At 40.4% G+C, this 21,398-nt stretch overlaps 1 protein-coding gene across 4 annotated transcripts in view; it reads left to right on the top strand.

Annotated features, from left to right (window-relative positions):
- LOC134213250 (serine-rich adhesin for platelets) overlaps window positions 1-21,398 on the top strand; it is a 427,675-nt gene that overhangs the window by 366,835 nt on the left and 39,442 nt on the right. For all 4 annotated transcript variants that reach the window (XM_062692076.1, XM_062692077.1, XM_062692075.1 and 1 more), the window contains one exon: window positions 34-362. In XM_062692076.1, the coding sequence (XP_062548060.1) occupies window positions 34-362 (329 nt within the window). The remainder of the gene's footprint in view (window positions 1-33; window positions 363-21,398) is intronic.

Consider the following 21,398-nt stretch of genomic DNA (forward strand, 5'->3'; position numbering starts at 1 on the left):
TTGTACAAAAGCTTTTTTTTATTTGCCCCTCAGAGCTCGACATCATCCGCCACCAACACCAACAGCAGCATCCTACACAGCACTTCTCAGCATCAGAGCCCTCAAACGCTTACGCCATCGAACGCAACTATGGCCGCATCGATGGCGACAACAAAAATGTCATCTTCACTTGCATCCCCGTTGCTGCTGCAGTCGAATGGGAATGCGTCGGGCGGGTTTGGTAGCAAGCCAACGGCGCTCAACGGTGGTCAACCGGACATGCAACGAGGGAACAGCTACAGCCACACCCGCCGGCAGCCGCTGGATTGGTTCGACAAATTCAAAGATATCAGCGTGAAGGAGGAACCGGCTGATGCTGACAGGTAGGAAAATATTCGGGAACAGTTGTTGCTAGTCCGGAAAGTGCAATTCGTTGTTTTTCAACCGGCTCTAATACTAAACTATAAGAAAATCTAACTTTATCATTGATGAATGATAAAATCCGTAAAAAATGTATGTGACGGTTTAAAAAAAATTGAAAACGAGACGACTATAATATTTTTTTAAACATGCCTGGTTTTGATCTATTATACAAATCATAATTGACAAAACCAAATTACTTATCTTAATTGAAAATCGTTATCTTTTCTCGCTAAATCAGCTGAGATTTGTTATTCATTTAACATGCAACACAAACCCGCAAATAAGTAAAATTTCCGGAACTTGGGGAAGCTACTGATGAATCAATTTATTTCATGTTTGTTCGCGAGACTCAATCATTTTATGCAGAATTGACTCACCGGTACTCATTAACTATTGTGACGGCTGTCATAACATTAAAAAAAACACCTCAAATTTGCACTATTCAGTCCCATTGCTGCAAAACTCATAACCGAAGCCACAACTTGCCATAAAATCTCAATCACATACATGGAACGGAAGCTGTGCATTAAGGGTGTAAATCGAGACCAATTTCTGCAAGGCCAAGCCACGTGTGTGCCACAATGTTAAAAAAATGTCGTCGAGTTTTGTCTTGCATGTGGCCTCCGCGAAGAGACAGGCACAGGCTTCGCTTCACCCTGTCTCGTCTGTTCAACTTTTGCGAATCTGAGCAGCGATCGAAGAATGACGACGTCGACGACGAGGACGGCATCGACATCGCTGACAAACAACATCAACTAAATAGGAGTCCGCCCACTCGCTCACGAATGGGTAACTTCGTTGCCGTGGATGTCGCCTTAGCCGTTCGATTGGGCGTTGGAGTTTTCGTTCGAACTCTTGTGGCTCTAATAAGAACAATCTGCATTCCCATACATTTTTTTTTCGATGGAATAAACTGCGCTCCGCTAAAACGGCGATTGGAGTGTTGAAGACGGGTTGTCTGTTGTAGTTTTTTTTTTCGGATTGCAGCGTGTCTTCGGGTAGGTTGGATAACTTCTTGTATATAGCTAGAAGTTCTACACACTTTTATGTTATACCCAGAAGCGTACAGGGGGATGATTGTACATGGTTCAACAGCAAAAAAGTATTTTAATTGCACAGATGTAGATCATTCAGCCATTCCGTGTGAAACTGATAAATGTAATTTTCAGTTTGCTGTTAGTTTTCAAAATTTGTTTTTGAATTTTTATAAATAAATCACGATTGGTTTTCCTTGATTTTCATTGCAAGCTTCAATGGCTCCTTTTTCATTTTTATAATAGATAGATTTTTTAATTTGCAAAATATATAAAAAATAAATTAAAAGTGTCGAACAAGTAGCAGTAGGCATAGACATATTAGACATAGTTTTCTAAAATAAAAATAAAAATTTGTTGATATATAAATGCATGGAGACGCATGGTTGTTTACCATGGTGTTTGTAAGGCGAATGAATGACTGAGCCGGTACCAGTGAAAGTGGTACATGTCACATCAAGTAAATTTTACAGGAGACGCATTTTCCCAAAAACTTAGAAAATAAAATTCAAATTTACAATTTTCTGTAACTCAACTGTACCAACGTGTTATGACTGATGTGCCTAAAGATAGTAATATGAAATATGCGAAGTTTCTTGGCATATTTCAAGTTTGTTGGAACAAAATGCACATGTACCACTATTAATGGGAACAAAATGCCACAGAAACCGAAAATCGTTGACAGTAAAAGTGGTACATGTACATTTAAAAAAAAATTAAACGGTGGTGAAACATCTTGAAATTCAAAATAGGGTTAAAATCTGTTGCGGAAACATACATGTTGTTAAAATTTTATTTAAATAAGCTGATTTTAGTGGGTAGAGGTGTACAATCGACTCTCTACATCTCGATGCTCTATATCTCGATATCCCTCCCTATGTCGATGGTTTCCTCTGTCCCTTCAATCTACATACATTAGGGCAATCTACATTAGGGTGGTTCAAAAAATCGATTTTGCTCCACAGTGCTCATCTGATTCTTTACCATGTTCTAAGTGTCCTGTGAAAATTTGAGCTCATTTGGATTAAAACTGATTTAGCACAAGCCGTTGCAAGTTTGCATGCAAATTAGTATGGGGAAATTTATTTTTTCATTATACTGTTAATGACGCTTCCCCATCAAGCGCATGTTAAAAGAAAACCTACATAGCTAAAAGGAATACTCAACAGCTTTCATTATGTCTATGGTAATATGGAAAACGACATTCTAAGTTCTCCAAATCTTTGCATTTAAGACCAATTAGTCTATCATTGCAATAACGCTAGGTACAAAACCGATAACGGTATGGTAATGAACCCAGGAGCACGCGCGCAGGACGGCTCCGAATCTCCAGGAAATCCAGGAGGAGATTGGCCAGCTGAAAAACAACAAAGCCCCTGGAGTCGACCAACTACCAGGAGAGCTGTTTAAACACGGTGATGAGGCACTGGCTAGAGCGCTGCACTGGGTGATTACCAAGGTTTGGGAGGATGAGGTTTTGCCGCAGGAGTGGATGGAAGGTGTCGTGTGCCCCATCTACAAAAAGGGCGATAAGCTGGATTGTAGCAACTACCGCGCAATCACATTGCTGAACGCCGCCTACAAGGTACTCTCCCAAATTTTATGCCGCCGACTAACACCGAGAGTTCGTGGGGCAGTACCAGGCGGGATTTATGGGTGAACGCTCTACCACAGACCAGGTGTTCGCCATACGTCAGGTATTGCAGAAATGCCACGAATATAACGTGCCCACACATCATCTATTTATCGACTTCAAAGCCGCATATGATACAATCGATCGGGACCAGCTATGGCAGCTAATGCACGAAAACGGATTTCCGGATAAACTGATACGGTTGATCAAGGCGACGATGGATCGGGTGATGTGCGTACCCTAGCAGCACAACCCAGACCAATTTGGTTGCATCAACTTTAATGTGACTAAATTCGGTTGCATATGAGTCACAGAAACTGTTGTGCAACATGTGTGCTGCTTTGGTAGTTCGAGTTTCATAGGCATTCTCGAGTCCCTTCGAAACGCGTAGAGGGTTACGGCAAGGTGATGGTCTTTCGTGATAGCAGCAATAGCAACATCGCTTTGGAAGGAGTAATACGAAGGGCAGGGATTGACACGAGTGGTACGATTTTCACGAAGTCCGTCCAGTTATTTGGTTTCGCCGACGACATTGATATCATGGCACGTAACTTTGAGAGGATGGAGGAAGCCTACATTAGACTGAAAAGCGAAGCTAAACGGATTAGACTAGTCATCAACACGTCGAAGACGAAGTACATGATAGGAAGAGGCTCGAGAGAGGTCAATGTAAGCCACCCACCACGAGTTTCTATCGGTGATGACGACATCGAGGTGGTTGAAGAATTCGTGTACTTGGGCTCACTGGTGACCGCCGATAACGATACCAGCAGAGAAATTCGAAGACGCATAGTGGCTGGAAATCGTGCGTACTTTGGACTCCGCAAGACGTTCCGATCGAATAGAGTTCGCCGCCGTACCAAACTGACTATCTATAAAACGCTTATTAGACCGGTAGTTCTCTACGGACACGAGACCTGGACGATGCTCGTGGAGGACCAACGCGCACTGGGAGTTTTCGAAAGGAAAGTGTTGCGTACCATCTATGGTGGGGTGCAAATGGTTGACGGTACGTGAAGGAGGCGAATGAACCACGAGTTGCATCAGCTGTTGGAAGAACCAACCATCGTTCACACCGTGAACATCGGATGACTATGGTGGGCCGGGCACGTAGTCAGAATGTCGGTTGGATGGTTCTCGATAACGATCCGACGGGAACAAGAAGGCGAGGTGCACAGCGGCCAAGGTGGATCGATCAGGTGGAGGACGATTTGCGGACCCTCCGCAGACTGCGTGGTTGGCGAAGTGCAGCCATGGACCGAGCTGAATGGAGAAGACTTTTATGTGCAGCACAGGCTACTCCGGCCTTAGTCTGATAATAAATAAAAAACAAAACCGATAGCAAGCTATTATGGCCATTAAGGTCCCTGAAGACCATGCATATGATTAGAAATTTAAATATGTTTTTATACGATAAACTGAGAGTAAAAAAACATCCTATTTGGACGAACATAGATCTAAAATCGCAAGCACGGCCGGTAATAGCCTGATTATGGTGGTTTGCTATCGGTTTTGTACCGAGTTGACTTTGTAAAGCAATTCATCTGATTGATTTCGATTTTGACATATCTACAACATGAGTTACTATTGGTTTTGTACCGAGCATAAATAATATGATATTCCAGTTGATCTGAAATCTAGAATGATTTGGAGAACTATCCCGTTTGGACATATCTAAGTCGTAAATCTTGCGCATGGCTTCAAGGCGGCTACATGAACATCATGGATTGCTATTGGCTATGTATCGAGTCCAGTTACCTTGGTAGACCAGTTGGTCTGAACTCCAGACTGCAGAATAATTTGGAGACATTAAAACATTCGATTTGGATAGATATAAATCGTAAACCGTGCGCATTATCTCTGAGTACCAGTATTGGATAGCTACTTATTAGCTTAGTATCAAGCACAGTTGATTTGAAACAAGGATGTTAACGGGGCCCTCCTTAGCCGTGCGGTAAGATGCGCGGCTACAAAGCAAGACCATGCTGAGGGTGGCTGGGTTCGATTCCCGGTGCCGGTCTAGACAATTTTCGGATTGGAAATTGTCTCGACTTCCCTGGGCATAAAAGTAGCATCGTGTTAGCCTCATGATATACGAATGCGGAAATGGTAACTTGGCTTAGAAACCTCGCAGTTAATAACTGTGGAAGTGTTTAATGAACACTAATCTGCGAGGCGGCTCTGTCCCAGTGTGGGGATGTAATGCCAACAAAGAAGAAGAAGACGAAGATGTTATCGATCATTTAGTAATCTGCGTTCGATCATTTAGTAGTTTCTCAATAACTCATTCCGGAGGCCTAATTTTAAAATGTGTTGTATGGTGGATTTTTAGTGCGAAGGTTTTTCTACAACTCTCCTTAACAGGTCAATGTTCGAATTCCACTATTAAAGGAGTTACGGTGCTAGTTGCTATACTTATACTAAATGATCATAAAATATGCAATCATTTAGTCTAAGTTACTGCTACTAGCGCTATAGCTCCGTTATTAGTGAAATTCAAACAACGAACTGTTAGGCAGAGGTGTAGATAAACCTTTGCATTAGAAGTCTACCATACAACACATTTTGAAATTTAGCATCTGGAATGAGTTATTGACAAACTACTAAATGATCGAAGGCAGATTACTAAATGATCGAAAACATCCTTGATTTGAAAGATAAATTTGTTTGAACACCAGAATGATTTGGAGAACTTCTTCTTCTTCTTCTTTTTCTTCAATGGCCTCAAATGGCTTTTCAATTTAGTAACCGAGAATCGAACTCACTATCTCCTGATTGGCAATTCTACGCTTGTGCTCGAAAGGCTTCTGGACCACGCCGTAAGTGTGATTTTTTTAGCACTGTAGAAAGGTTAACAGAACCCACAGTCATATCCCGCTACATCCCACAGAAACCTTTATAACTCGCAGTAGCACTGGGAAGAGTCGTGGAGCTCTAGTCCATGCTGCCTTCTGAAATTCAACAAGTCTTAATCGTAAATACACATGGTCTCTAGGTGCCTATATATTAGAGTGGGACATTATGGTCATTTTTCAAATCAATGGTTTATCGATACTGTTTGGAGCCCCTAACAATTGTGCAAAATTTGAGCCCGATTGGTTGCTTTCACACTTTCCGCATTGCGTTCGAAGTTTGTATGGAAATTATGGAAATCGTAGGGGAACTGTTCCGTTATCCATCTCACTGAACATATATTATTCTCATCGCAAAACAAAGATATACAGCAGCAATCCATCGCTACTGTTTTGCTAACAAGCGTGCTCACTAATGAAAAAAAAAATCACAAAAATAAGTAACAAACCAAATTCCTTTTCATTGCTTTGTTTTTGATGGGATGGGAATAGGAGCTATGGGATGAAGTGCCGAACCGTTCCCCTACATATTTGCATTTGACTTGTAGTGTTAAAGCCGAAGGATACCGACAAACTTTGCTGAAGAAGGTAGGATTTCAAAAAGTGCCTGGGCAAAACGCCCCACCGTAGCCAAACACGTTTTATAGCCCTTCATTAGTATTTTATCTATCCCATAATAAACAGATTACAAATCCTTATGTGCTTGACATTAAAAACCAACAAAGGTCTTTTTAAGCATGTGTGAATAATATTTCAATATTTTCCAACAATTTGGAAGCAACTGCAGCAGGCTCGCTGCGCTTGTGTCCAGTAGGTAAGGACAGGTAAGGGCATATCTTCCTGTCTACACTGCACTATGGTCCAGGATACAGACCTAAGGACGACTTTTTTGAGAAATTCAAAACAAAAAAAGTAGATCAAAAATACTGTTTTTTGAGGTACACCCTAATCCAATTAGGTAAAATTGCTCTAAATCAGCCAACTTAAGAGCTATAACAGAAGTTTTTGATTGGAATATACTGCGCTACAACTGTAGAACATAACATGTCAATATTCTGAGAAATAAAAAAATATTTTCTAATTTTTTTATATGATGGGCCACCCTATTTTTTTGTAGCACCATAATGATGGCCTTACTCTTTCGAATAATTTTGTAGAATAACAGTTTTTTTTCTAAAAATATATAGTTTTGGTGTAAAATGCATCTTTCCGCGTAAATCTGTATCCTGGACCATTGTGCACTGGAGCGTATTGACCAGTAAAACATATTTTCGAAAATCGTTACATTTTTGAAGATGGAAGGAATTTTATATCATATTAACCACTGAGAAAAGTTATTTTGCTGCTAAACATTGAAAGTTATATCAAAACTGCAGCTTTTGGTGCTTTTTGCTATTATTTTCATTATTTAATACAAAAATACTTCCACATTCACATAGTATGATGGTTTTACAATTATTTAAAGGTACCAACTGATTTTTACCATTTTTACCATTAGTTAGTTATAGTTTTCTAGAAATCAAAGGGGGCGTTTTGGCCAGGTGGGCGTCTTACCCTACATATGGTTCGAACAATCAATCTTCAAAGCATTATAAAAAAAATGTAAACCTTCCAGCAAAGTGTTTCGGCATCTTTCAAACTATATGCTTACGTAATGAATCTCGTGATTGACGATTAATTGAAGTCGGTAAGAGCCAAAAAGTAAAAAAAAAGTGCGATTTTTCATACTAATCTCCATATAAATTTAAAACGCTATGCTGAAAGCAAGGACGGAACCAATCGAGCCCAGTTGATCGGGGTTCCGAAATGATTCAGAAAAAAACCTTGAATGAAGATTGCGTTTTTCCATACAACTACGCCCCACTATACTATAAATATATAAACAATGGGTTGCTAGAAATAGGTTTGAACTCCAGAATAAGTTGGTGAACTTAGAACTTCGTATTTGGAAATATCTAAATCTCAAACCCTACACATGGTCTCAAAGGGTCTATGTATATGAACATGATAGGTTGCTATCGATTTTGTTCCGAGCCCAAATGATCAAACAGATCCATTGGTCCTTCATTCAACTTTCCCAGTAAATTGTACCAACTTTCCATGTATATAAACCCAGTTGATTCCAAGACAAGACGAATCGATTAGTGAAGAAATGTTGCAAATCGATCCATACGTTTATGAGTTTTTATTAGAGAAAAGGAGAATTATATGCTTATATAGAGAATCCAAATATATATACATATATCCTTTGTGTGCAAGCAGAGATTGAATCCAAACGAGAATGTAAAAGTATCTCACTTATCATCTCTGCATACATATCGAGACCGATATGCGATTCGGGCGTAACTTATTTTGTAAACTAACATTGTGTTATGGATTCCGTGGAATGCAACCGCTTTTCTCCAAAACTAATTTCCTTATCTGATAGAGTGAAGCTTATTCTGTCAGATACATACCAGGAAATGTATGTAAGTAAATGTATATTTCCCAGGAAATGCCTGATTTCGCAAAAAATCGTCTTCCAATGTTTGCTTACAAAATAACTTATGCAAAAATCGCAAATCAGTCCCGATATGAGATATGTAGCAGAAATTTTTTTCGCAAGCTGTCACGATAAAGCACTGGTTCTGTGGATGCATTTCAAGTTGTTCTACACAGTTGTGTAGTACTCAACACAAAATGATCGAGAACAAAGCGAGAATCAACACTTCTCTGTGGGTGCTGCCTATCCAGTTCTGTATTTTCGCACTTGTATACCAGTTTTTATAAAATTGTTATCATGGCTTGTTATAATTCGGAACTGTTTTTGCATTTCCCTTATCGTTGTTCGTTATTTATTGAGAGCGATTTCTGCAAACCCTGAGTGCAAGTTCAAGTTATTCTACCACATTTATGAATAGATACTAATAAATGTATAATTTTGTTTATTGCGTAGTGAACGAAACTACTCTAAGCCCAGAGAAGTCGAGGTAGATAATATCGCAAAATTTCTGTACCAGGCAGGGAATCGAACTCATCACCTCCGGCTTGCTTATATCGTGCCTTTACCGATTAGGCTATGGGAGGCGAAGTTTAGTCGATCAAGCTAATCAAATTCTACAAATTTTGCATTAACTAATTTAGCTTAATATGCGAACTTGAATTCATTTGGCAGTTTCTCTATTCCGCCACCTTCATGCCGTTGTGAATTTCTTACTACATCACCGCTTTATCCACAGTTCCGTGGTACATATTACTCTCATTTGGATACGCACGACCATCGTATTAAGCCACCATCAGCTACTGCTGAGTGAGCCAAAAAAAGCCATATATGCGTTTAACCACGCCAGTAAATGGGGAAACACATCGCAAACGCAGACTACCCAGTTGCATGCTGTCAGCAAGTATTTTCGCGAACCGTGTCACTTTCAGGTTCCAAATCACGTCTCGTCGTCTCGGGAAGAGATCATTCGTCAAACTGCGTTCGTTTTGTAAGCAAGCAGTGTGCACCGCGTCGTGCTTTCAAAGCCGCGTGTATAGTCCTAAAAACCCTCTTAACGGTGCAACCCACAATACGGAAGGTGTATAATAAAAGAAAAATCGCGAAAATTTATTACACATCGCGATAAAAGGAAATGTGTGGAGCATAAAAATTAATAAACGTGAAAAAGTCAACCGCCGCATTTCGCGTTGTCGGTATAGTGCGCGGTACAGTGAACAGCAATCAACTTTCCCCTTCGTCGTCGTCGTCATCTGATTGTGATCGTCCAAATCGCCAGTCGTCGTCGTCACGCTTTGATTGGAAAGGTTGCGAGCTCGCGGCCACAACAACGTGCACCCGAAAAAGGGAACAAACCAAGGTACCTAATCAATAAGGCCAGTTGGTTGAGCGGCGACGAGAGGAACCCTTTGGGTGCATACTCTAGGACTTCCAACCAAAGCAGCATTGACGAGCTTATGGCTGGTCGCAGTCAAAAACCGTCAACTGAAGGAGTTGTGTGGATTATATTGGCCTGCACAGTCGCATTAAACAATCGTAAAGGCAAATTATAATAAATCTTTTAAAACCAAGTACGCGGTTCTGAGTTGGTGGACTGTAATGCACCGATTTTTTGCCACTCTTTTTGTGCAAAGATAGAAAATTTGAATTAAGACCCCGCGGCAAAAGACTGTTGGTGTGGTAGATATGGCGTGCTCGAGTGCAGCCCAGCGCAGTGATTCATTGTATCCGAAGAACATCTGGCTGCGAGGGTTCCGTGCTGAAGTGTTGGCAGACTGAATGATTGTCTAGTCATTGTGACTAATATGTTGTCATTTTGTCAAGTTTATATTGATAGTTTTCAAAACCGAGAGAGAACGAGTTACATTGGCATAAATAATGGGGGCCTGGCCCTTCCAGACGCGTTTGTGCCCCCCCAGAAAATTTGAAAATTGAATTACAAAATGGTAATCTTATAAATATTTCCTCATTGCTCGTTGCATCGCATGTCTTCTTTGATAACTTTTTTGACAAAGTATCGAACTTGTCGTTGCAAAATGTCCAAGTAATATAGATTTGTCAGACTTTTATTGCAAATCATTTCCTTTGCCAATAGTAAATTAAGTGTTTGCAGAGCGTGATAACATCCTAGTTTATTATTTTAACCAGGGTCCGTAATGCTCACTCAATCTCAGGAGCACATGATGCACCCTCGCGAAAACTGTCTGGAAAGAAAAACAGTGTGGAGAGTGATAACCATTTTCCGCTCACTTCGATTGCTACCAATCGTTGGTTTGCTCTGTTTCTTTCATATTCGAGTCTTTTCGTGGTAACCATAAATGCAAATGGTAGTAGCTTATGTGGAACAAATAACTTAACGCTTTCATACAGATAGCGTGGTGGTGTGGCTAGAGTAAGCGCATCACCACAGTTATTATTGTTACTATTCTGGGTTCGAATCCCGGCGCGGCCATTCAATTTTGTAATTGTTCTGCGATAATTCTCGCGAAAAGTGAGTGAGAGGTAAAACTGAGGAAACGAAAAAGGATTTTCATCTAACAGGCAAGATTTTCGTTTATCTTCCAAGGCTAATTGTAGAGAAAAGTTTGATGGGTGAAAGATGATCCTCAACATAAACAACGAAAAAAGATCCTCCCTTGGTCCGAAAAACGCTTGCTTTGGTCTCATTGAAACGAAAAGTCGAAACCCTGAATTTAACCAAATTGGTAAACAAGATTGTTTGAAAAAAAAATATACATACCTGTTCTGACATCCAACTACGGTTAGATTTAAACGAAGCTGAAACATTTTTCGATCACAATTTATAGAATACTGTCGTGACTGTTTACACATATTATTGGCACACATAATTGTAAGTTGCTAAATCTAGCCAAAAATAGTTCAAACGATACTTCTTTTGAAAACCTTTCCAAAATAGAAATTAGAGATTTGAGTCAATTGGATATTATTCATGTATGCCGCAAAACAGTAACCAAGGTGAATACAAACAGGTGCAGCAGTATGCCAATTACACGATTCAGCCATCTTGGATTTTTATATGGGGCAGCCACCGAGTTTGTTTATGTTTTGCACTGAAAATGAATTTTTCACCCCCGCGCTAGTCTCTCCCAAGGTGAATACAAACAGGTGTAGCAGTATGCCAATTTCATGATTCAGCCATCTTGGATTTTTATATGGGGCAGCCACCGAGTTTGTTTATGTTTTGCACTGAAAATGAATTTTTCACCCCTGCGCTAGTCTCTCCCATCTACTGTAGAAGTGAGTGAACCCTGATATAAGAACCCTGACAGTAACTTGATTAACTGTGGATCAAATGCTTATAAAGTTTTTTAGTAGAATGTCCTTCTTCACTGCTCAACAAAACTCGGCCTCTTGTTACTTAACAGCTATGCTTTTTCCAGTCGTACTGTAGACATCGGAGAACGTAGATCTGAACAGATATAAAATTGCGGAATAAGGAAGAATAGGATAAGGGAGGTATTTTGGACCACTCAGTGCAAAATCCTCGTGGTTTTCCAAAATAAGAGCCCCCGTAAGGGTGTGTGTGTGTGTGTAGGAACTAACTTCCACTGTCTGGCAGTGATATTATGGAAGAAAGCTGTCTGTTTAAACAGTCAGATTTAATCCGGGAGTTAGAAAGTGCTAGCTCTATTGCAGCTCTAGTGACCCACTTCAGACTGCCTGGTATTTCATGTCCAGTCCGAGGTCACTTTTGCTTACAATAAGCCCCGCCTGTTTATGCTACCATTATCAAATGGACAATGGATCCATAAACAAACTTCCGGATTATCCAATCCAGCGCGTATTTAGTTTTTTATTCAATGAAATAAGAGTGCAAATTGAAACAATCTCACCAAATCTGTAGCATCAGCAACTATCTGGAAATCGGCTTCGTAGCGCTATAGAAGATGCGCGTGAATTTATTTCCCACTGCGATCCTCAGTAAGCAACGCGACCTGTGGTTAAATCACTTTCGGAGCCACTGATGATTGTGTTCCGTTTCACTCATTGCGGATTATAAAATTGAAGAAAATCTGGAGAATATCTGTGGTAATCGGTACTGACTTTAACCTCCAGCAAAATGCAAAATGCTTTGCACCAAATTTCATTATACTCATACTCATACTCATACTCATAACAAAACACACGTATTTAACGTGGACGTCATCCGTAGACCTCACAGAATGAAAACCGAACTACGTTCATTTTGAGCTTGACGCACTATTGACCTCGTCCGATCAGCTTCCAGGAGCCGTCCTTTCTCCAGCACATAATTAACTTCCCGATCACAATTACGCGATTCATATTTTTAAAAAGAACATAAAAATAATACAAGGGTACTCTGACACACAAGTCTCTGGCCATTTATTTCATTGACCGGCCGAAACAATAAAAAATGACGTGGCGAAAATATAACACGTCCACCCGCGAGCACGGCACACTTCGATCCTCCACCCTGCCACAATACCTACTCAAAATAAGAGCCCCCGTAAGGGTGGTCCAAAATACATCCTTTACCCTTGTGGTTTTTAGTGACTAGTTGAAAGAACAGTAACGAACTGATAAGTTAATAAAAAAAACTCTAATTATAAATTAATAGTTGAATGTTTCCAAGATTTGTCCATTTTAGGGTCCATTTGAATTCCCACTAACTATGCGTAATTACAGAAATTTAAAACTCTGAGGAAAACTTACAAGAATTTCTCACAGAATATTGTAGTTCCTGTTGAAAACCGTGTGTGGAATAAAGGTTCCCCCAAACACACGCGACGCGACAGTCGCGACGCGATTCTGTCGCCGTTGGTATGGAAGCGTAAATAGAGCATTGCCTGCAGCGACCCAACGATAGAATCGCGACGACTAGTTGTCGCCGTCGCTGCGATGAAATCGCTTAGGTCTGGAGGAGCCTCAAATGTTGTAAATGCAGGTAATGCTCGTGTCTCAGTGTAGGTTTTTCCCAGTCACCCCGCTGTAGTCCCGGGCAGAAACCAAACAAAACATGATATGGACTTGATTGATATAAGAGATAAAATAACAGGCAACAATATCAAAAATTTGCACCGAAATATCATTTAAATATCAAGATATGCTATGGATAACAACAAACTAATGGCACTTGATATCGATCACTTATTACAAATAACATATCTTGATATCCTTATGATATTTTAGTGCAAAATATTGATATTGTCGTCTGATCTTTTATCTCTTATGTCAATCATGTCCATATTTTATTTTGCTATCTTATCAACATTTGATATTATTGAGCTATTTTCGTCTACTCGGGTAGGCTAGGTCTTAAATTGAGCTTCACCACCACCCTACGTAGCCAACCACCCACTGAACTACAGTGTCCCACCACCAGAGGACCGGTTAAAAGCCCTTTGGGCGGCCATTAAGGGGTGGCGTAATGTGGCCATTGGGTTACATGGAAGTTCACTGACCGAGGGACGAGGTCATGAACCTTATTAAGCTTTATAAAGATTTCCCTGTCCAGAATTCTCCACTAAACACCTTTCTATCGAGAAAGGTGAAAATCCAGAGCTAGTAAAGTTATTTGAAGTGGAAGATAAAGTGGACAGTGGAAGTAGAGGAAGTGTAGAGGACATCAGGTAATCAAATGTGACATCCTAGTGGCGAAACCTAATTCCTGTATTTCCAAAATGATCAGAACCCTGTTTTTTGGAATAGGATTCCCGAAGAAAGCCGTTCCGAATTTGGAGGCCCTACGTAAGCCGTCGTGCACCGTCCTCGGCTGAAACCGGCATCGTACCCGCCGAAGGCCAATCCGTCGCCATATTGGCAGGTCGAGAGTGCGCGTTTTCGACTCGAAAGTTACGATGGACACCCAAGCCACCCCGGAAGACAGTGAGACGCCATCGCTAGTCGTCGGCGTTCATTGAAGGAGAGGAAGAAAGGGAAGGTGTGGTGGAGCTGTGGAAGGAAGAAGGGACCCCGAAGAAAAAGGTCAGATTAGTAGATAAGGAGTTGGGAAGAGAAGAAACGGAAGAAGTGATAGAAAGAGGAAGAGAGTGAGAAAAGCTAGGCCGAATAAAGTGTACTGTCCTGTTTTCCTATTTCGAGTGCGAGAATTACCTGTCCGCAAGTTATTAGAAGTGAGCGTGCTGATCCTGAGGCCGTTTGATTCAAGGAGTCTTTGTATTGCTCAAAGGATTCTTACCCATTAATTAAAAAACACTTTCCAGATCTCAATGAATTTTCTTTAAAATCTTTAAAATATTTCCAGAATTATAAAACAAAGAAAAATTTGACAAAAAATTCACATAATCTCAAAAATTATTGCAAATATTAGGATTTTTTAACTAGTTCTTTTTGGATGATATGGAAATGCTAATAGGGGAAATCGCCAAATGTTGAACAGCTAATTTTTTCGCCTATTGTTGAACGCCCATAAGAAATGCACGTGCGTTCAACAATAGGCGAAAAAATTAGCCGTTCAACATTTGGCGAATTACCCTATCATCTTCCAAACTTGGACGTACATGTTCATGATAGAATTAGAGGCGAAAGTATAGATAGAATAGTTCCGTTAGGATACGGCAGGCATGAAGAATGTTTTTATAGAAGTCGATTTGAAAGCGAGCGGAGGGCAATATTTGTGATGGCACATATCACACGACCTTCCTTCTGCCAAGCTCCCGTATGAAGGGGAAGGGAAGAATATCAGTGTGGAAGCTGATATATCTCCACTGGCTTCTCCATCAGCTTCCACACTGATATTCTTCCCTCCCCCTTCATACGGGAGCTTGGCAGAAGGAAGGTCGTGTGATATGTGCCATCACAAATATTGCCCTCCGCTCGCTTTCAAATCGACTTCTATAAAAACATTCTTCATGCCTACCGTATCCTAACGGAACTATCAATTCAGCAAGACCTTTTAAGATAAAGTTTTTTTTTTATTTCAAATTTCTGATATTCTATCTTAAAAATCTTTGATTACAACAATTCTTTCTAAACTATTCAAAAGGACCTAAGAAACGTTTTTTTCATGAATTCATTTGAATAGCGCAATCAACAAAAAAACATGAAAGCTTTTGATTGCAGTACTCAAATTAATTCATGAAAAAAATGTTAATTAGGTCAAGTTAAGCGAGAATTCTACTAGCCAAATAAGCATAAAGGTATTCGAAAATACCTCGAACAATAATAGATAAACCCCTGCCTAAGCCGTCATTTCCCCTTTTTTGACGCGGTTGTATTTTAAACTCTAACCCAAAAAATAAATCTGACAAGTATTGTATAATATCTTGGCAAGGTTTCAAAACAAGAAATGTAAACTATTTATATAGATACTGCTTAAAAATAATACAAAACTGTAAGGCTTCAATACAATGCACAGTGGCTAAAATCGTGATTTTAGCGCGATAAATTAATAGTACCTTAATTATGTGATTTAGCGTAATGGCGTGTTCGAGACATTTTATCAGTAAGTCGACGTGTTTCTTTGGAGGTATTCAGCCTTATGAGCAATCCCCCTAAAAGTGAGATGAAAAATAATGTTTTCCACTTTTCAACATGGAAGGTATATGTCTTCGCGAGAGTTGTAGCAAAGGTTCTCCTGAAAAACTTTGTTGAAGACACCAAGTTCGTAATTTCATTACTTTTGGAGATTTATTGCATTTTATGCCAATAAGTTTTGGAGGTTTTGGGTCATTCGTTTGGCCGAAAGGGTCATTTGGCCGAACGCCATTTGGCCGAGTGCCGAGTGTTTGGCAGAATAGTTGAAATACGTTTCCTTAATAAGTGTGTGAAGTGTGAAGTAAGAATTAAGAAAGGTTCGTAGTGGGAATCAAGATAGCGATTAGAAAGGTAGGAGGAAGAAGGAAGAAAGAAGAATAAAGGAAGAAGAATAAAAAAGGAAAACAGAAAAGAGAAGAAGGATGAAGGAAGAAGAAAGAAGGTAAAAGGAAGTAGGAAGACAGAAGATGGAGGAAGGAAGAAGAAAGACGGAAGAAGTAAGAAGGAAGAATGGATAGAGAAGAAGGAAGAATGGATAGAGAAGAAGGAAGTAGGAAGAAAGAAGAAAGAAAGAAGGGGGAAGGAAAAAAGAAGTAGGAAAACCAAGGAACAAAGAAGGAAGAAGGGAGAACGGATAAAGAAGAAGGAAGAAAGAAGAAAGGAAGAAGGATGAAAGAAGAAAGAAGAAGGAAAAACAAAGGAAGAAGGAAAAAGGAAAAAAAACAGAAGGGAGAAGGAAGGAGGAAGAAAGAAGGAAGAAGGAAGAAAGAAGAAGAAGGAAGAAGAAAGAAAAAAGGAGGAAGAATGAAGACGGAAGAAGGAAGGAAGAAGGAAGAATGAAAAAGAAGAAGGAAAAACAAAGGAAGAAAGAAAAAGAAAGGAAGAAGGAAAAAGAAAGGAAGAAGGAAAAAGAAAGGAAGAAGGAAGAAGGAAGAAGGAAGAAGGAAGAAGGGAATAGGAAGAAAGACGAACGACGAAAGAAGGAAGAAGGACGAAGGAAGAAGTTCTCTGTTCTCAGTTCACTTTTCTCTTTTCACTTACCACTTCTCATTTATACTTCTCATTTCTCACTATTCCCTCCTCGTAATCTGAGGTCAATTTTTCAAACTTTTCGGCCAAACGGCATTCGGCCAAATGGTCCGTTCGGCCAAACGGCATTCGGCCAAATGGCGTTCGGCCAAACGGCATTCGACCAAACGACATTCGGCCAAATGGCCTGACACCGCTTTGAACACGTTCGATGTATAAGCACACAATCATATGAAGACGCATGGTGCATGGACGCATGGTGGTTCAACTCCCTGGTAGTGGGTGATTGATTTCTACCTTGCAAAGTAGGAAATGGGTTTTGAAGAAACATTACTTTCGTTCGCTTACAACAGTTCAAATGTTTATTACCAGTTCATTACTTTACTTTGTTATGCGTATGAGATTGACTGCCACAATTTGCCCGGTGTCAAGTAGCAGTTAAATCAAATACGACTAAAAAATCCAATAAAACTGTTATAACTCTTTTATTTTTTAAGTTTTCAAGTCACAATAGCCACCCAACGACGTATTTTTATATTATCTAAAACTTTCTAGAACATGCAGAAAATGTAGAAATGAAAGTGAAAAAGATATGATGAAAAACCCATTTTTAAGGGGTTGTTAGCATAAAACGTAAAAATTCTACAAAAGTAACGGAATTACGAACTTTATGTCTTCGACAAAGTTTTTCAGGAGAGCTTTTGCTCCAACTTTTATGAAGATTCAAACCTTATAAAGCTATGTCTATTTAGAATCCGGAATAACAAAACATCTGTATCTAGATAACGGATTGGCATACAAATAAGGTTAATACATCGAAACGGTAATTTACTGTACTTTAAGAAAAAAAAATAAATGGAAATTATTTCTAGTTTCCTAGTGACAATTTGCCCTTTCTTCCTTTTTCCTCTTATCAAACGCTGCACACCTCCGGAGACAACTTCCTTGACACATTTGTTCCACATTTTGGTCATCTGAGTCGAGCTGTTTATCGACTTTTATTAGGCTTCCGCTTCATTATTGCCCAAAATGTCTCGATGGGCCGGAGCTGCGGGCAGTTGGGTGGATTATGTTTTTATTGTTGAAATCTACGTTATTATCGTGGTACAACTGGATGACTTCCCGGCTGCAATGGCAACTTGCCAAATCTAGCCAAAACTTCACGGGACCTTCATGGGCTTTCATGAAACTTAGTACGTGGTTTTTGAGACATTCTTCCTTGTACAGCTTAGAGTCCATCGTCTTATTCGCCACGAACACTTTGGTCTTTGCTCTGCAGCTGCATATCTCTCGCCAAATCATCAGTTTTTTGGCAAATTTGTCCATAAAAGCAAACTTAATCTCGCAGGAACAACTCCTCGTGCCGTCGCCATGCAGATTTTTTGGCCGGGAAGCTGTCCTAAATCCATTTTGAGGTAGGTGCACGACGGTGCACGATGAGCAGGATTATCAACGAAGGTGTGCAGAATTTTTTCTCTCCTCTCGGCTTCACGAAACACCATGAAATTTATACCACAGAAAGTGGGTGCCGACATACCGCTGTAAAATAATTCTTGCAGCGGTCACTTTTCGTGCCGCTGAAATACAATAAATGATACCGGATTCTAACTGGACAGAGCTTTATGTTGTGAAGTGAAAAAAATAAATTTTTCATCTCACTTTTAGGGGGATTGATCAGTTAGCTGAATACCTCCAAAAAAGCACATTAACTTACTGATTAAATGTCTCGAAGATACCATTACGCTAAATTGCATAATAAAGGTACTATTAAATAAACGCGCTCAAAACACGCCTTTAGCCACTGTGCAATGGTTGTATTACAATCTACCAAAATTTTACATGCAAAATTGTTTTATACACCCATCCAGAGGTGTCCGGCAGAAACTATGAACATATTAACAAAACAGGATATAGACTTAATTGATATAACAGGCAACAATATCAAAAATTTGCACCGAAATAACATTTAAATATCAAGATAGGTTATAGATAAGAACAAGCTAATAGCACATTTCGTGTGTCTTTATTAGAGAGATTTGAATCCCTTAGCTGACTCATCTCTCAACAAAGAAAGTGGACGAGACCCATCAAAGAAGTTTGAGATGTTATATTATTAGTGTTGCTTTTTTGCCGTTTTGTATTTTCCATTGATCGACTTTTCTTGAGCTTTTAACTGTTCATGACAACAGATTCTTCTCCGGGAGATTCTTTCATACAGGTACAGTTTCATTTGCATTTTACGTGATTTTTTTCAGCTCATTCCGGAGGCTTTAAAATTAGTAACTTGGTAGGCAAGTATTTCCTGAACATCAGGTCACGCCTCAACGTCAATAAGCTCTATAGATAAGCCAGCCGTGAGCTGAAAATCTCAGCAACTCAAATGTAACTAAATTCTCTTGTATAGGGCTTACAGTTACTTTTGTGCAACATGTGTGCTGCTCGGGTAGTGCGGCGATTGCGGTGCCACTTTCGAGAGTTTTGAGCGCGGGCATACTGCAACGAGGTACTGATCGGATTAAATATTCGCACTGCGGTTAGTGCGGACGATCGTGATGTCAGAGAAAAATTTGCCGTCAATTAGAACGTGGTCGATTTAGTTTTCCGTTTCTTGGTTAGGTCATCTCCATGTGGCCTTGTGGATATTCTTGTAAGGGAAGCACTATGAAGGCGGTTCTCAGCTCGTTGGTGGTGCCATAACTTTGGTAGAAGGTAGCCACTTGATGCCCGCTTTTCCACACTTTGTGTCTTGTCCAGCAGATTTCCTGGAGCGCTATATCGTCGAAGTTGCGGGGATGTAATTCAACCTGCGAAACCTAGCTACTTGCCAAGTCGCCTGGGTCGTTACCGATTGTATCTAGTCGTATTATCTTCTATGTTGTTTGTAATGATTGCTTTGAAAGGCGGCTTACTGGGTCTGCGCAAACCTACCGTCTCGTCGGAGGGCCGTCGTGTCAGGTCTGTTTAATGTCCCACCTGACACCAGGACTTGGGCTTGTGCGCTTTATGTGGCACACGGTCACTTTGGCGGAGCCAGCTAGCGGATAAATGCAGCTTTTTATAAAAGTTTCAGAGCCCGCTGTGGAACCCCACCACATCCTAGACAGGCACCACAACTCGCAGTTGGCCTGGGGAGGTATAGACATAGTCCCTGCTGCCCCCAAGAACCTTAACCAGAGCATATTCCTTCCCCTTCTTTATACCTAGTTGTAAATTAATGATTAAAATTAACATCTGAATGAAAATCGAGAGATCGAAGTCCGTACATCTATTGTTTTGACTGAACACATTCCACATCTCGATATTGTAGAGACCATCGAGATACGAAGAGATCGAGGAATGGAAGGAAACTTGAAATGAGTACAAGCTTGAATAAAGCTCGTTGCCACGGTATACAGAATATATGTGATCAGAATATAAATATTCAATGCATATGATATCGCATAATGTTGAAGTAAAAAAGTAGGCATACTGAAACTGAAAACACCAAATTGCTCCCCTTAAGGTCACTTCTGACGGAATCCAAGTTTCAAAGTGCTCGCGTTTTCGGGTGCACACCACTCGATACGGAAGCAACGCACAACTGTCATTTTTGTTGATTTAGTTTTGCTGGGTCGCAGCATGCGTGAAAAAATAGAAATGACAGTTGTGCGTTGCTTCCGTATCGAGTGGTGTGCCCCCGAAAGCGCGAGCACTTTTAAACTTGGATTCCGTCAGGAGTGACCTTAAGCGTTTTCGACGTTTTCGCCAATATAAACAAGAGTAGGGTTAAGGCAGGCATTTTCGTCTTTTCGTCATAGTCTCGAAAACCAATAAAGGAGACACTTTTTGCCAAACTCATCCGTATCAAATCGTAAGCTCAGGAGAAACGTTCTGCTATAGTGGAACTCTAGCGAATGGATGTTGCTTTTGATGTTTTTAGCCCCTATGACGACGGACGGAAATACCTGCCGTGTCCCTATCGAATCAATTCAACAAAGCATGAGCATGAGCATGATGACCGTGCATTTCGTAGTTGCTACTCCGTGATCGACCAGAACAATCGCAATTGCACAGGGATGGATGGAAGCATGGGATTTGCTCTCCAACCTCAATGTGCACAGTCCGAGTATTTTGGATGGTCGATAACGGCGCTGGCCACGTCCTCACGGTCATCGGGGATGGGAAGGAATTGATGATGCAGTCACTCGCCCACTGCAAGCCGAGAACACCTCAGCACTCGCCACGAGTTCCTGCGGAGTTTTATTGGAATCTTGGGGTTAAGGTTTTATGGCAGAGGTTCGTATTAGTTAACGGGTTGCCAATGTGATAGTTATGAAAGGGTGGTGTAGTATTCTAATTGGATGCCGAAAGGAACTTTTTCGCTCATTTCGAATTCTAACATTTACCTGCTAGAACTAATCAAGTTGTAGGTATAGGGATAGAAGATGAAAACGGTATGAAAAGCCCATTTCCAGTTCTAGGAGAAATGGAACGGGCCTGGGATTGAACCC

The sequence above is a fragment of the Armigeres subalbatus genome, chromosome 2, assembly GCF_024139115.2.
Source record: "Armigeres subalbatus isolate Guangzhou_Male chromosome 2, GZ_Asu_2, whole genome shotgun sequence".
NCBI lineage: Eukaryota > Metazoa > Arthropoda > Insecta > Diptera > Culicidae > Armigeres > Armigeres subalbatus.